The sequence below is a fragment of the Amblyomma mixtum genome, chromosome 1 (assembly GCF_055824585.1).
Source record: "Amblyomma mixtum isolate Tamu chromosome 1, ASM5582458v1, whole genome shotgun sequence".
Taxonomy (NCBI): Eukaryota; Metazoa; Arthropoda; class Arachnida; order Ixodida; family Ixodidae; genus Amblyomma; species Amblyomma mixtum.
Genome location: NC_143012.1, coordinates 154,968,086 through 154,983,588, shown reverse-complemented (window position 1 = coordinate 154,983,588; position 15,503 = coordinate 154,968,086). Strand labels below are relative to the sequence as shown.

General features: G+C 51.7%; 1 protein-coding gene across 2 annotated transcripts in view; it reads left to right on the top strand.

The window, feature by feature from the left end:
• The window catches only part of LOC149369427 (tetraspanin-9-like), a 122,233-nt gene that overhangs the window by 96,853 nt on the left and 9,877 nt on the right, over positions 1–15,503 (top strand). For both annotated transcript variants that reach the window (XM_089558388.1, XM_089558380.1), the window contains exons 3-6: positions 10,086–10,277; positions 11,745–11,819; positions 12,684–12,788; positions 15,268–15,420. In XM_089558388.1, coding sequence (XP_089414514.1) covers positions 10,086–10,277; positions 11,745–11,819; positions 12,684–12,788; positions 15,268–15,420 — 525 coding nt within the window. The remainder of the gene's footprint in view (positions 1–10,085; positions 10,278–11,744; positions 11,820–12,683; positions 12,789–15,267; positions 15,421–15,503) is intronic.

The window sequence follows — 15,503 nt, the reverse complement described above, 5'->3', positions numbered from 1 at the left end:
TGTTGGATGTGCAGTCGGGCAAGCAGGCGGCGACCCGACGATGTCTTTGAGAGACGTGTGTATTGGTTGGTCAAGTGGGCTTCCCGGAGCTCCCGAAATGTGTTCACCATGCCCAGCCCCAGGAGGCGCTTGTTGGAGGTGTTCACGGGGAGGCCCAGAGCTCGCTTAATAATTTTGCGGAGGATGACTTCGAGTGAATCCTCGTCTTGCTTCCGCAGGTGGAGGTATGGAGTCGAATATAGAATTCGGCTGGTTACAAATGCATGCGCCAGCCGCAAGGCGTCCTTACATCGTAACCCCCCGCGCTTGTTAGAAACCCGGCGGACCAAGCGGCCCACCTGGTCCCCCACCTGACGGAGTTTGGCCAATGTTGTTTCTGACCGTCTGTTTTGATGTATGAAGAGCCCCAGTACCCGGACTTCGATATTTTCAGGAATTGGACCTGTCTCAAGAGACAATGAAATTTTGGCGAGGGGCGTATGTGCACACTTTGGTGAGGGGCGTATGTGCACAAATTCAGACTTTTGGGTGGAGCATTGGAGGCCGCAGCGGCGAGCATAACGGTCCACTATGGTCGCCGCCTCCTGCAGGTTGGCCTCAATGTCTCCAAGGGAACCCTGTGTAGCCCACAGGGTGATGTCATCGGCGTACAGCGCATGCTGCACACCGGCGACAGCGCCCAGCTGGGCCGGTAGGCGCATCATAGCCAAATTGAACAACAGGGGAGACAGCACCGCGCCCTGGGGTGTACCCCTGGTTCCTAAATGAAAAGGGCCATGTTCTTTATCCTGGACTCGAATGTAAGATTGTCTGTCGGTTAAAAATTGCCGAATGTATTGAAAGGCGTTTTTGCCGCAGTTAGTTTGAGAGAGGTGGGTGAGAATGATCTCGTGGGTAACGTTGTCGAATGCACCCTTCAAATCCAAGGCGAGTACGACCTTGTCATTGTGAGGGCATTCGACGGGGTCGAGGACATCCCGATTTAGTTGTAGCAGGACATCCTGTGCAGATCTTTGTGGGCGAAACCCGAACATGGTGTCTGCGAAAAGGTGTTTGGATTCCATGAACTCGGACAACCTGTCACGTACCATCGTCTCCATGAGTTTGCCCACACAGGAAGTCAGAGAGATGGGGCGGAGGTTGTCCGTGTTGATGGCCTTGCCAGCTTTAGGAATGAAGGTGACCAGGGCGGTCTTCCACTCGATGGGGAGTGGCACTTCCCCAAGCCAGATTGAGTTAATGTAATTCAATAAAGACAGGTATGCCAGGTCGGGGAGGTTGGCGAACAATTTGACTAATTTTGTCCCGACCCGGAGCGGTGCCGCGTTTCATTTTTGCCAGGGCCGCCCTCAGGTCGTGGAGCTGGAACGGTTGATCCAGCTCAACGTTCTCAGAACCTACATAAGAGTACGCCGGCCCGCGGGGGTCCTGTGTGGTGCACAAGTACTGGTCCCGGAGCTTGTGCGCCAATTGAGTTGTGTTGCCCTGAAAGCTGTGTATTGCTCTTTGGAGGTGTTTTTGAGTTTCCATGCGTGTTTGCTTTGGGTCAATTAGGGCGCGAAAGAGCCGCCACGTGTTCCGGCTGGACATTTGCCGCGCGGCCGTATTGCATCGGGCCACCCAGTTGGAGTCGGCGAGTTGGGCCGCATACTCAGCCGCTCGTTGAGTGAGCTCGGCGATGCGAGCTTTAAGTTTTCGGTTGTGCTTTTGCCGGCGCCACCGACGGACGAGGCAATGCCGGGCCTCCCAGAGGTGGAGCAGGTGGTTGTCCACATCCGAGACCACCTCTGAGAGTTGAATTTGAGTTTCGGAGGAGCGAAGGCAAGAGACCAAATGTTGTGACCAAGACTGGTAGCCTTGCTCATGTATGGGTGTGGTAGTGTTATAATTTTGCCTGAACTTGGTCCAATCTGGGAGTCGGGCTTGCGTTGTTGGTCGTGCGAAAGGATGGGTCTTAATCATTGTGTTCAGGAGGCAGTGGTCGCTGCCGAGGGTTTCCTCGGTGTTGACCCAGTCTGCATACTGAATGTTGCGGGTGAAGGTCAAGTCCGGACAGGTATCCCTAGTCACGGAGTTGCCGATACGAGTTGGGTGGACTGGGTCAGTGTGAAGAGTGAGGCCCAGCGTTGACGCAAGCTCCGCCAACTTGCGTCCCCGCTTCTCTTCACGACAGTAACCCCACATCCGAGCGGGAGCGTTGAAATCGCCCACAATCAGGAGGGGGTTCCGACCCGCAACTCTCAGCGCGCGGCTAAAGAGGTCCGCGAATGATACATTCGGCAATTTCGGATTGCAGTATACATTGAGTATGTGTAGCGGTGCATCCTGCTTGCGCAGTGGGAGGAGGGTCACCATTACATATGAGTATTCAAGTTGTATGTCTAAGTCGACCTGGTTGGCTGTATAATTTCTATGGACTAATAGACAAGACGAGGGGTCCTGCTGGAACGTCGTATAATTTGTTAGTGCGGCGCCTTTCCCTGGCTCTTGGAGGGCAACCACGGCTGGCAAATGCTCAAAGGTTGAAAGGAAAAGTCGGAGGTCGGCCCGCTTGGAACGGGACCGGAGCCCCCGACAGTTCCACTGAGTAATCGTAATGGGGGAAGCCGATTTGGAAAGGGGGGAGCGCCTACAGCGGGGGTGTCCCGCCATGCTCAGATTTAGAGGTGAGAGGTGGAAGTGAGGCTGCCCCCGAGCCAGATACCAGGGGCTGAAGCTCAGCACCTAGAGGGGGGCAGCTGTCTTCGTCATCGTCAAGGTCATTTACTCGGCGGGACAATCTGGAGGGCCGACCAGATACGTCCTTAAGAGGACCGGCTCTGCGAGAAAGGCGGGTGTTAGTCGCGACGTGTTGAGCGATCATAGAGGGGATAGCCTCCATGACTCTAGCGATGAGGCGTTCCATCGCTGTCTCCAACAGGGAGTCAAATTTGGAATTTAGACGGGCTTCGAGTTCGGCAAGGGAAGGTTCCAGAGCCGGCGTCGCCGCCGTCTCGCTCTCCATAGCGTCCGTGTCGGAGTTACTAGGGGGAGGGGGAGTTGTTTTAGCCTCTAAGGCTTCAATTTTGGCAAGTAGCATCTCGTTTTGTGCCCGGAGAGAAGCTACAATGTTGTGGAGCTCAGCGTCAGCCGCCGAGCGAGGGGGAGGGGAGAGGAGGTGGGAGGAGGAGGCAACCCTGCCTGAACCGCTCACCTGTTTGCCATTTTTGACGGCGTTGGCCCAGGAGCCAATGGCACCGCGAGCATGCTACAGGAGGGTAGACGAGGGATGGGCGACCCGCCTCGTCGGAGAGATGAAACGGCTGTGGTGGCGTTCACTGGAGCTCGAGCTTTTGCGATGAGGAGGAGGTGTGGATTGGTCGGATCTGTCTGGATAAGAAGTGACTGCGTCGACGCCCCCCTGTGAGGTGTCCGCCACTGCCCCCGAAAATCCACGAGGGAAAGTCGTCGGCGCAGAAGCCGCTCTCGAGATTTGGGATGGCGGCAAGGGTACGGTTAGTGAGGTGTGGGTGCGGGCTAGTCGGTAATCCTTGCTAAGCGTAAAGTGTTCAGAAACACAGGGACGGGAGGAAGACGACGGGCAAGCGCTACTTTTTATTTTTTTTTAATGCGATGTTGATTGCCTCAGGGCATAAAACGGCATGTAATGATAAATGAGGATGCCTAAATAAATGAGTAAAGGTTCGCTGATCTAATGAAATCGAGCAGTGAACGATGATGAGGTCCTTGCGTGCAAGCGGTGTATGAAGCACTATTATCGGGCGAAAGGCCCGCTGCCGCCAGGTGCCGAATTCTTGTCGGCTTCAACGCCGGGCAAACCCACAACAGGTGGTGAATGTCGACCTCAAGATTTCGGTTCTTGCAGACTGGACACCCGGGGCGGGGAAATACACCTTCAAATTGCGGCCACTTTCGTGTAACGGCCGGAGTTAGGGCAACCCCGACCCGGATCCTCCGAAGCGCAACCTCCTCTGCACGGGTAAGACCACGGGGGAGGGTTACCGCACACGGAGGGATTAGAGCACGTGTGCGGCGCCGGAGGTGTGCCTTTTTTGTTAAAAGGAGGGTGGTGTCATCCAGTGCGAAGACGAAGTTGGGGTCACAAGGTGGGTCGCAGAATCTGCACGGCTTTGCGAACTCAGGAGGTCTCGTGGGACCCACTGAATTCGGATTGGCTGCGGGATGCGTGCCGCGAGACGATGGATGTCCTGGCAAATGCCTGGGGTGCGACTGACGCGTCGTAGTAGGCGTATGACTTGAAGAGCGTCGGTGCGGATGACAATGCGAGCCGTAAGTAGTAGGGGAACGGCGGCCACTGAGCATAGTGCCTCTTGAACGGCAAGCATCTCCGCACAGGAGGAAGTAGGTTCTGGGAAGCGAAACCTGGACGTTTTGTTGAGGGAAGGCTTGCAAGGGCAGTACATTGCAGTAGTAGTTTCGCAAGCCTGGATGCCTGCGTCAACGTATAAAACGATGGAGCCATGCGGCAGATGGGCGTCTTCTTGTGTAATTCGTTCGCGAAACGACGCCGCCGCGAGGGTAGATGATGGCCGACGTAGATCAGTTGGTTTGTTATCGCTTAGCTGCACAAAATGCCAGGGAGGGAGGACTGGCGGAGGCGGCTGTCGAACGGAGTGCGAGGAAGCATACGCCCTGAGTGCACACGTTGCGTGTGTAAGGTTAGACTTAAAGGGGTCGTGAAACGTTTTCCGAAAATTTTGAACGAAGTGTGTATTTGGAATTCTGACCCTTCATTCTATAGTATACTTTGGTTCGTTTCATCGTCTGGGTTGATTGAATAGCAAAAAAAACTAAATTTCGGTTTCCCAGCGCGCGTCCCCCTCAACTCACAGCAAACGTCATTTTAAGAAGCCAATCAGAGGCTTCTGTCGTCAACACAACATGGCGGCTTAGCGAGGCCTGTTTAGCCATAGTTGACCGAGGTTACAACACGCATATTGACTCGAATGTGGCACCGTCGTCTGCTCAGAATGGAGTCTGCTAGCTGTCAAGCTGACACATGTGCGAAAACTTGGACGGCGCGCCGCACCAGTCGCCGCTTGCGAACTGTCGCCTACAGCAAGCAGGGACACGGAGCGGCAAGCATCTTTGCGCCACTAGACTCATGTCCGGCCCACATCCGGTGTAACACTTTGCCACCGCACACCAGCGCCTGCGCGCTGCTTGGCTACTGAAGTTCGCACCAGAAAAGACAAAATAGCGATGTTATCAGAAAGACTGCCGGCTGTACTCGGGCGGCCACAAAGCATGCCTGCCCACGTAGCGCGCTTTCGGCAACGGCGCTGGACGCGGGCGCGCCGGGCGACGAACTGCACTGCTCTCTGGCTGCCCTGGTCGTCGCTAGGCCTGTTCCGCATCGAAGCCGCGGTGGACAGCGCTTCGGAAGTAGCCTGGGTTATAATAAAATGCCTGCTTTTGGCATCGCTTTACTGTCAACAGCATCGTCTCACAACAAAACGTATGGTCATTGTTGCGGTGCGCTCGGCAGCGGAGCTATATAGCGGACGCCAGGCGCGCAAGCCGGACCGCAACGGGCAGCGGCAGCTGAGCGGCGGTTGTGGCAAGAAATTTGCTCGTATTACAGTTGCTGCTTCTACCAGCAACTCGGCATTGTACAACGATCCTCAAAAATGATCTATTTTCCACACTTCTTGCTCCCAAAGTTTATTATTTACGTGAAGAAAAATATTTAGCTCATTTTTATGACGCCAGCGGACGGGATCCAGGTTTGCCGGCCGGCCTGCAGACTCGCTGTATTTCACATTCGCACCAGAAAAGACAAAACAGCGCCATGCTATCAGAAAGGCTGCCTGTTATATTCGAGCAGTGGCAGCATGCCGAGCTTTCGGCAACGACGCCGCCTGCGGACGCGCCGGGCGATGAAGCTGCGATCGAGGCTTGCCGGCGGCCCTGGTCGTCGCTAAGCCTACCTGGTTTTGCATCGATACTATCGATACCGCAGCTGAGGGAGCTTCGGAACTGGTCAGCGCTGTAAAAGGTACTACTCTCGTCACCCCTTTAACTGTGAGCCTGTCCCATAATAAAATAAAGATATGCTCGATTTCCGCGACGCCAGCGGAGCTAGCAAATGCCAGCTATGCGAGCGGCGACCAGGCAGTAAATAAAGCGGTCATCGGATGAAATCCGAATTAAATACTGCCAGCAACTCGGCATCAGCCAGCGATATCCTCAAAAATGATTCATTTTTGGCATTCATCTATTCCAGTGCTTGTTATATATGAGCGTGAACAAATAATACTAGCGTGTTTTTCTGACGCCGGCGGCCGGCATCCAGGCTATCCAGGCTGACAGGCCGGCTCCGAGAAACGCGCCCCCACGTCATTATGACGCTGGCACTCTGCGCGCTCGCATTCTGCCCTTGTCAGTGCGACGCGCCGCGTGCGGCCTGTCATTGACATCGGTTGGGCGCAGGCGGCGAGCTGCTGTCAGTCGTTGTTACGCCGCTCGCAACGGCACGTCGCGCGCCCGGCAAGTAGCAGTCATGCCGAGAGACCGCGACACCTCTGCCTGCGGGAGCCCCGACCGTGAACCTCCGAACCCGGTCGTGGACTCGAGTCTTCATCTCTATCGCAAGGGGTGGGTTGACTCGCAGCCCCATCTGCAATTTATGCCTAACCCTCTTCCCGCTTCTGGAATATATTTTTCCGCAGCAAAGAACAGAAGCGCGGAGCCGATGAGCGCCGCGATAGCTGACTCGTTCGTATCGAGTTCATGTAAACAGAGAGTCGTCGAGATGGGCTGGGCTTGCTCAGCTCGATTCTCTGACTCAAACCACCGCTGTCAAGGAACACCACCTAGATAGGTTCACGTACGCAAGGCTGTACGCAAGCTTCACTTTTTAGAGCGCAGCTCTTTGGCGTCCGTTCCTGGGTTTCGCGTCGTCGTCGGCCTCGTAACCAGCTCCGCCCCCCTTTCATCCCCCCAGCGCTATCGGCGTCAGCGGCATCAGTCAGTGGCTGCTATCTCTTCCCTCCTCCCTTTATCGTGTTGTCCGCTTGCTGCGCGCGCTTCTGCCCCCATCGTTTGCCGCTGGGTGTACACGCCGCCCCCCTCCCCCCTCTTCCTGCGAGTCTCCGGTTGTCAAAGCGCCGGCTCGAACTTAATTCCTTTCTTCGCTCCTCCTCCAATGCAACCCCTGTGCGGTGGCAATCAGAGAGCCAGATCGGTGGCGGCGGATCTGTATATGTGCACCGCCCGAGCCGAAATTGCGAATACGTGTGAAAAATTAAAAAAAAAAAATTCTGTGATAGCGCATACATGTGTTGCTCGATTTCTTTGCCTCAATCTATCGAAAAGGTGAAACAGCTTATTTGCTGCGCTCAAATTTCGCATTAGGAAGTAACGTAATCGTCGGTAATTTTTTTTATTTATTTATTTATTTTTTAAATAAACCACTACCACCACCTCTCGCGTGCGCGCCTGCCTGTTTCTCGCTATGGACCGAGCGAGTCGGTTAATTGGAGCCGTCGGCGTTCATTGCGTTTATTGGCGTTGGCGTTGGCAACGTTCTAGACTCCAATGATTTTGAGGAAAGGAAGTGCACATAACTGGCTCCCTTGGTCAGTGGACGCCTCAGTCGCGCTGTGAGGTACTTGGCGGTGAGTGAGTGAAGAAACTTTATTTCCGCCAGAAGAAGACCCGTGCCCCTCTGGGTCCGCACGCAGGCGTCCGGGGAGGGGCAGCGTCGCAGCTGGAAGACTAGCAACGGTATAGTCGCGCAGCTTCTGCTGCCAGGCGGGTAGCGTATCGTTGTATGCTAAGGTCGGCACTTCTGAGTATGGTCTCCCATGGTGAGTGAGAGATGTGGGTTGCATGCGTTAGCGCTGACAACATTGTGGCAGACTCGCGGCACTGCAGCAATAGTACAGAGGCTAGAAGGAAAACCTTCTAGCCTCTGTAGCAATAGGCCGTACCGTGATTTATGCAAGCGTGACTAGACACCCTAGCGTGACTTTTGCTTGCATAACCAGGGTTAGCTGACCTAAGCCGCAGCCATTTTCTAAATATTTTTTGCAGTCTCACCATACTTTGTCTCCTTACTTGACGTAAATATTACAGTCTCACCATGCCTCTAGTAAGGGCACCGTTATTTGTTATTCCTTTTACTGCCCGTTCTAAAGTCTGTCACCTTACTATCCATTCTACTATCGTGCTACTCGTCAAAACCATAGGCCTCGCGCCTCTGTCTGACCTACGCATACCAGTGGGCGCAACCAATCCCGCTCCACTGCTCCTTTCTCGTCACGTCGCTCTTCTCTGCGGGGCCACTTCCTGAATTAAGTTAGTGCCTTGGGCCGTCACCGGTCCCTGGGTCCCCTGCACGCGCCTAAGGTTCCGCCGCCTCGTTGAACGACTGGGTCCCGATGAGCGCTGGAAGACATTGTGCCGGCTTGCGTAACGGGCTGGCTCTTGGGCAGTGCTAGTGGTCACCAAATCCTGCCGACTGCGCCAGCAAAGATAAGGTTCTTTTATTGCGTAAGCAATACTGCACTAGGTTTCGAGCCGTCGCGTAGCTCCCGGCGATGGCCGAGGTCAAACAGATGGAGCGCCGTTGCCATAGCAACCGTTTCAGCCGCGCTCCACCAGGCGGCAGGACCGGCGCGGCGCCGCCTATGCGCCGCCGCCGCTGCCGCGCGCCTAGTCGCGCGCTCTCGACGTATGTGTCGGAATGTGGAGAGAGGAAGCTGGAGGGAAACGGGGAATAAATACGAGCGTTCGTCTCGGGCAAAACAGTTGCTGCTTGCTTACACAACTTGCCCGGTTTAACCAGAGCTATACCTCAGTTAATTTTCTCACCATGCTCCTTGGAGATGCGCATTAATTTGGCGTACTGCTCGTAGCAGACTTGCACACTGGCGATGGACAAACGATGACACACAGAGGAACCCAGAAAAACTGAGTTAGGGGCTTTGAATAAAGTTGTGGTATTCCTGGGATGTTAAAGGATGCCGAATGTCCTCCAGCAAGAGTTTTTTTAAATAGCCGGAGTCGCTTTGGGACGTTAAACCCCATAAATCAACCAACTAAACCAATGCATTTCATAGTATAAAAAAGAAAACATTACAAATGGCGGAATTGCAACCGCAATTAACGGTCGACCACGCGCACCCTTACAGGTTACAAGTTTCGTCGCTTCGAGCGTGTGTGCTGGCTGGGCTAAGTGTTTTAAATGGAAGCAGAAGCATATGGTTAGTGTGGTAGCAGCAACTTCGAAAGCGAAACTACGGCACATGGCGGGATGGCAGCGATTTGAAAAGTTTGAATGCCAGTCAAGAGGCATGTCTTGCTGCTCCACTGGATCACGTGGAGTGCGTCGCCTGCCCAAATGAAACTCTGCCTTCGGCGCTGCTGCCACGTGCAGGCAGAGCGCAAGATGGCAGACAGTCTGCATCACTCTATGGCGGTAGGGCAGTGCGCACTAGTCAGTGACAACTGAAATCATGCTGCAGCTTATGGTTTTTGAGTAAAGTGCTAGTTCCCACCTGATTTTTAGGTCTATGAGGCTCTGCTTCTGCGCGAAGGTTGCTTTAAGAACCTAGTAGCTGCGGTGAAGCAACCCTTCATTTGGAGCCCAATGCAGTGCTCGAGCGCAATTTGCACAAGGGTAACGCATAATGTGCTTACGTTCTGCGCGCACATGCGCTGCTGGAGCTTTAACTCTGTCATCCTTTCAACTTGGTCGGTTATCGAAGGTGAGGATGCCGACCTAACACCAGCTGCCACAAACGCCTCAATCGCTATTCCTATTATCGCGTCTCTAGAAGCTCGTCGATCTGCGGCAGAGGTCCCAGCTAGGACCACATATTACCGCGCTGGAGAGCTTGGAAAGAGGATTGATTAAGTCTACTTTGAAGGAACAGACGTGCACATTCGACATTTTTAAAGATATGAATGGCACTTTTGTCTGACTGTATTTTTTGGCTGTAGTAGTGCAAGTCAATTTATTACGAACTACGGATATAACGAACAGAATCCGTGTGACAGTCAGGTTTGTTATAAGTGGGCTCTTATGTAACGAATGGATGCATGTATGTGTGCTGCAGGTTCTGGGCTGCGGCGTGACGGGTGTGGGCGTGTGGCTGCACGTGGCCTACGGTGGCTACTCAACGCTGCTGCCCACCCACCGGGTGCTCAGTGCCGACGGTCTGTGCCTCACTGCGGGCGCCGTCACCTTCCTCGTGGCCTTCCTGGGATGCTGTGGAGCCTGGTTCCAGAGCCGATGCATGCTCGCCACGGTCAGTGTTGGGCACTCGAGGCACCATTGAAGGGGGAGCAAGGGTCTTCTTGCTGATATATTGGTTGGGCCAGGCATGTCATTGCCTATTACACAACGGATTGAATAAAACATGTAGCTTGTATGGATTGCGTAAAAAAGTATATTTTTAGTTTCAAAGGCTATTTAGCTATCAGAAATAGGTGAACTCAAATGGCTAACGTTTTATTGAGCACGGTCGGTGAACCATGACAAGTATTTGCGGAAAAGGTTTGCTTTCGGCAAACTTTTATTCACCAAATTAAGTAGCCACTCTTAAAATAAGAACTGTAGCATTGTCTGCATTGGCAGAGCACTTTAACAAGCAGCGGAACTGAATGGGCTGATGGTTACAACAAACTGAAGCCTACAAGTGAACTGCTGCCATTGATGCGCACTACTTTTGATCGCAGAACTGCAGCCCAATAATCTAATTCCATTACCTGCTTTACAGCTACTACGGGAGTTCTAAAAAATGATTCACAGATGCAATGCAATTGTGAGCATGATAGCCTTAGCCGCTTATGCGCCATTAAACACAACACAGCAATTGTGAGAATATTCATGATTGTTTTATGGTGGGATTGCTGCTACGCAGAAAAAAAAAAAGAAAACTCGCAGAAGCCAAAACTGTAATCTTCAGGCTGCCTACCAGATGGCACAGCATCGTCGAGAGCTTTGCAAGAGATTTGAAGTTAGTGCCAGGCCAACCGATGTGAACCGCGAGCACATGCTGCAAATGTTTCAGAAAAGATTTGTTTGCTTCAGCAAGCATATGCTGTCCAAATTAACCAGACACTGTAAAAGGGAGAAATATAGCATTGCCAACAAAAGCAAGAACACTCCAAGCATTTGAAAAAGGTGTGTCAACATGAAAAAAAAACTTGCAGGAAGTGCTGTAACTTTTCGGGCTGGTTTCGCTGACTGTTTATCGAATGGTCTGGCTTCATCATGGGACGTGAGTTGTAGGTGTAGGATTGAAGGACTCCTTCCTTTGTAGTGACGCTATGGCTGCACCATGCTGCCGTCGGCCTCCGCCTTTATTGCTGTACTATGTAACATACGCGTGACATTACCACTTTACTGCCATATTATGTAACATACGCGTGACATTAAAAATGAACTACGAGAGAGACGAAATTGAAAGACAAGCGAAATTGAAACTCCACAACCACATTTGCGACACAGCAGGACTCACTGCTATACTAAACTGCTACTTTTGTCTGGAAAATGGGTGGTCTCAACAGAATTGCAAGTTTTGTCATGATTGAAAGTGCGCGCTGGAACATCACTAGTGGCTATGGATATTGGTAATTGGTGATGCGGCATCAGTTTTACGATGGCCGTGAATTTGGCCCCGTGTGAGGAAAAATAAGTGTGTTGCATGAAAATTGGAACTAGCTAGCTTTCAGTCTACAATAGAAGTTGTTTGCTTTTCATTGCTTTTCAGTACTTCGTGCTTGTGATCCTCATCTTCCTGCTCGAGTTTGCCGCTGGAACGCTGGGCTTCATCTATCGTCGCCATGTGAGTTGCACTTTTGCTTACGGCCATAATTACACACTCCCCTCAGTTCACTCTCACTCATGCCTTGAGGGGCTGCTGCGTGCGTGCATTAAGGGGCCTCTAATGGACTTATTTTCAGTATGGTTCAGAAACCTTGTAGCTACCCACGCGCCCAGTAAGCCAGAAAATACTGGGAGTGCATGTTCACGTTTGATAATTACGGCTGACATGTCTGGAGCTCTTAGATTTGCTTGTGATGTAATTGTTATTAGCAGGTATGATGGCCCACTGAAATGGTGATTTGCTTTTTGGGTGTCTTCCTGGCGGTAACTCAAACCTCTTTGTGCTGTGTGTTCTGATCACTGACTGTATAATGATAGTAGGGGTTTGTTTCATTAGCTTCGCATGCGAGTGTTGACCAGGTGTGGTCAACACTGCATGAACATTGTTGCAAAAATGCGGTCTTCACATCATCTTATCCCGTTTACAAGACTTAAGGACAGAGTTCTATTTGAGCGCTCATTGTTCCAGAAATAACCGTCTAGTCAAAAGCAGCAGCCATGTGCTTAGCGATGGTCCGAGACTCCTCAGCCTGCACTTGGGCAAAAAGACGTGCTTTCGCATTCGTGGTGAGAGCTTCCTTTAATTGCCAACATTCGTGATTCAGTTTGCCTGACGCCATTCTTTGCTTCCAGCCTGTGTTACCTGGCATAATTTGTGGGACCTAGCTTCCACCGACGAGTTTGGGGTGTTTGTGAAACTCTCCTACCAGCAAAGCAGTGGCATGCCGATTCCACACTGTGCACATGAATGATGCTGCTGCCAGCAGCATGTCCCCATCTAGTTGCAGACGCACAACGTATATTCCCCTGCGTCCACGTGCAGATTCGTGAGTCTCTGGAGGAGGAATTGAAGGTGAGCATCAAGTTCAAGTACGACCCAGATGGTGACAATGGGCTGGCTGAGCTGTGGGACCACATCCACACAAAGGTGAGGCCCTGCAGTCCTTTCCTTTGCAGCACTTTTCACGCCTAATCTGCAGCCGCCCCCAGGGTGTGTTCAGCAGGCACGGGACAGGGTACTCCAGATGTTGACCCGAAAGACGTGGGTTCGATCCCGGCCGCGGCGGTTGAATTTCTTTGGAGGAGAAATGCCAGAGGCCCGTGTACTGTGCGATGTCAGTGCACGTTCAAGAACCCCAGGTGGTCGAAATTTCTGGACCCCCTTCACTACGGTGTCTCTCATAGCCTTGGGTCGCTTTGGGACGTTAAACCTCATAAACCAAACCAAACCAGATGTGCACTGCTTGCAGCAGCCTCACTATATTTGTGCCACGCAATTGCCATGGCATTTTCAATGTGAGCCAAGGTGCTGCAGATCTGGTAGCTTGGTACATCGCTTGCAGCACAGCAAGAAACTGCACTTCGTACTGGGATACAGTGGCAGCCGTCTGTGTTGGTTGCAACCTGATGGCCACAGCTCCGAACACTTTCTGTCCTCAGTGCTTCAATGCTGAGCCAAAAAAAAAAAAAAACGGGCTGTCTTTTGTGTGCACATTACATGGCATCCAAGACAGAATGTGAGTTTTGTTTCAATACAAAAGACATTTTGAGAAGTGGAACCTAATGAGAAGTGGAACCTAATGAGAAGTGGAACCTAATGAGAAGTGGAACCTAATGAGAAGTGGAACCTAACCGGCTCTGCTGTTACGTTTGAAAAACCGTCCTTCTTCAATATGCCCAATTCACTTTCGGCAGTGTGAGAAACATATAAGGTGGAGCCCACTTATAATGGCTGCACTTATAATGAATGCTCACTTATTACGAACGAGGGCGGTGCTACTATCAAAATATGCATTAGGGCAATGGGACTACATCTCAGATAGAATGAACAGCGGCATAACTCAGTTAGCCTGAATGAAGAGGCACCATAAATTCGGTCCCGCAGCCAAAACCCCCACATATCTGGTAAGCGCAGATGTGAACCTGGAGGGCACATGCCTGAGAAGCATTAATGTGCGCCCACTGTCAAAATTACACAGCTTAATGGGGGCTCTGAAACACCTACTGAGAAGTGTACATGAACTTGCTCAATCACTACGTTCAATCAATCACTGCGAACATCTGAGCCAAATAATACACTTTAATAATACACACAGCAGAGAACCCACAATCGTATGCGAAAGTTGGCAAGTTCTATCCGGCGACTCTTTCATGCTCGCACCCTCGTCTGTCACATGCTCCTGCGTAATTCTGTGCAGAGATGGTTATTGGTTAAATTCTTTCAGGCGTCACTCAGCTATCATGACAGAGGCCAGTCAGCAGTGTCACTCTGGTGGGTCAGGAAGCCTCGTGCCCTCGGGGAATTCCCATGAGTGTCGGCAGTGCGGCCGGCGGAGGAGTGCCGGCCTCTGAGCGTACGAAAATTGACAAGAGGAGAGGGAAGGGCGCAAAGACGCTGAAATTCATATTTTGACTACAGATGACTAAGCCTCTAACATCCCATGCATGCCGCAACTTTATTGAGAGCCCTTTTCAAGCGGTTTCATTCTGAATCACGGTGCACAATTTGTAGTGCATTAGCAGCATTCCAAATCTTTTGAAGGAGAGAGACTTTGTTTGCTGCCATTCCAAAACTCGGCACTTAGAGCCGAACTCCACAGCTTAGAAGCTGACGCCCCCCTTCCCGGGCTCTTTACTTTTGGCAGTGGCTGTAAATGTGGAAAATTTCACTTGTAGATGAGAGAGATCAGCTGAGGAGTGGGTGCACTGTTCCATGGCCAGTCTTGTTACGTTCTTGAAGTGTCATCAACTCGGAATAACTAGAGGTTTTGTCATAAAAACTGACATCAGGCGTGGACCGGGTCTTGGTGGTAGCAAATGCTGCCTGGTAGCTGCCTGGTGGGTTTGATCTGTACTGAAATGGGGGCAGTAGTGTTGTGTAGAGACAGGAAAATCAAAGGAAGTTGCGTGGCAATAAATGTAATCTACGAAAAGTTTTTGTCTTGACCAGATTTGTCATGCGTGTAAATGTGTTGTACAGGTGCCGTCAAAAGTAAATGGAAGGCAATATTAACGAAAAAATTTAATCATTGCCCGCTCAATTCATGCATCCTTGAATACATATGTGCAGACTAATTGTGATTGTGGGAATTTCACTGTGTGCCAACAAACATGGACCTTTATGCTTTAGATTTAAAGAAATTAAATTTTTTCGACAAAGTCACCTTCCATTTACTTTTGACGGCGACTATACATTGCTACCATGTTTTCTAAACTTTTCAAGTAAAAACTTTCTTTTAACCCCTGTCACACTCATTCCTTTCATATTTGGTACACATAGTCCTGTTTAGATGTGGACAAATCCCGTTTTTACTTCTTTTGTGCTAGCGTTAAGTGTGGCTACTTTACCCCCTTGCATCCTGTTTCACGGTGACTCGCTTGCCTGTGTGGCTGTGGCCCTGTTGCAGTTTGAGTGCTGCGGTGTGGACAGCTACCTCAACTGGCACCACATCGCAGCCTGGCCGGACGAGAAGCGGGTGCCCCAGTCGTGCTGCCTGGAAGAGTTTGTCAACGGCACTGCCTGCGCCACCTCCGGAAACCCCAACCTCATCCACCAGGGGGTCAGTTTCCTCTCGGCTGGTTTTGTGGGGGGGGGGGGGGGGGACTGGCACGGATGTCTCACCAAGCCTTGTCCCTTGTCAAC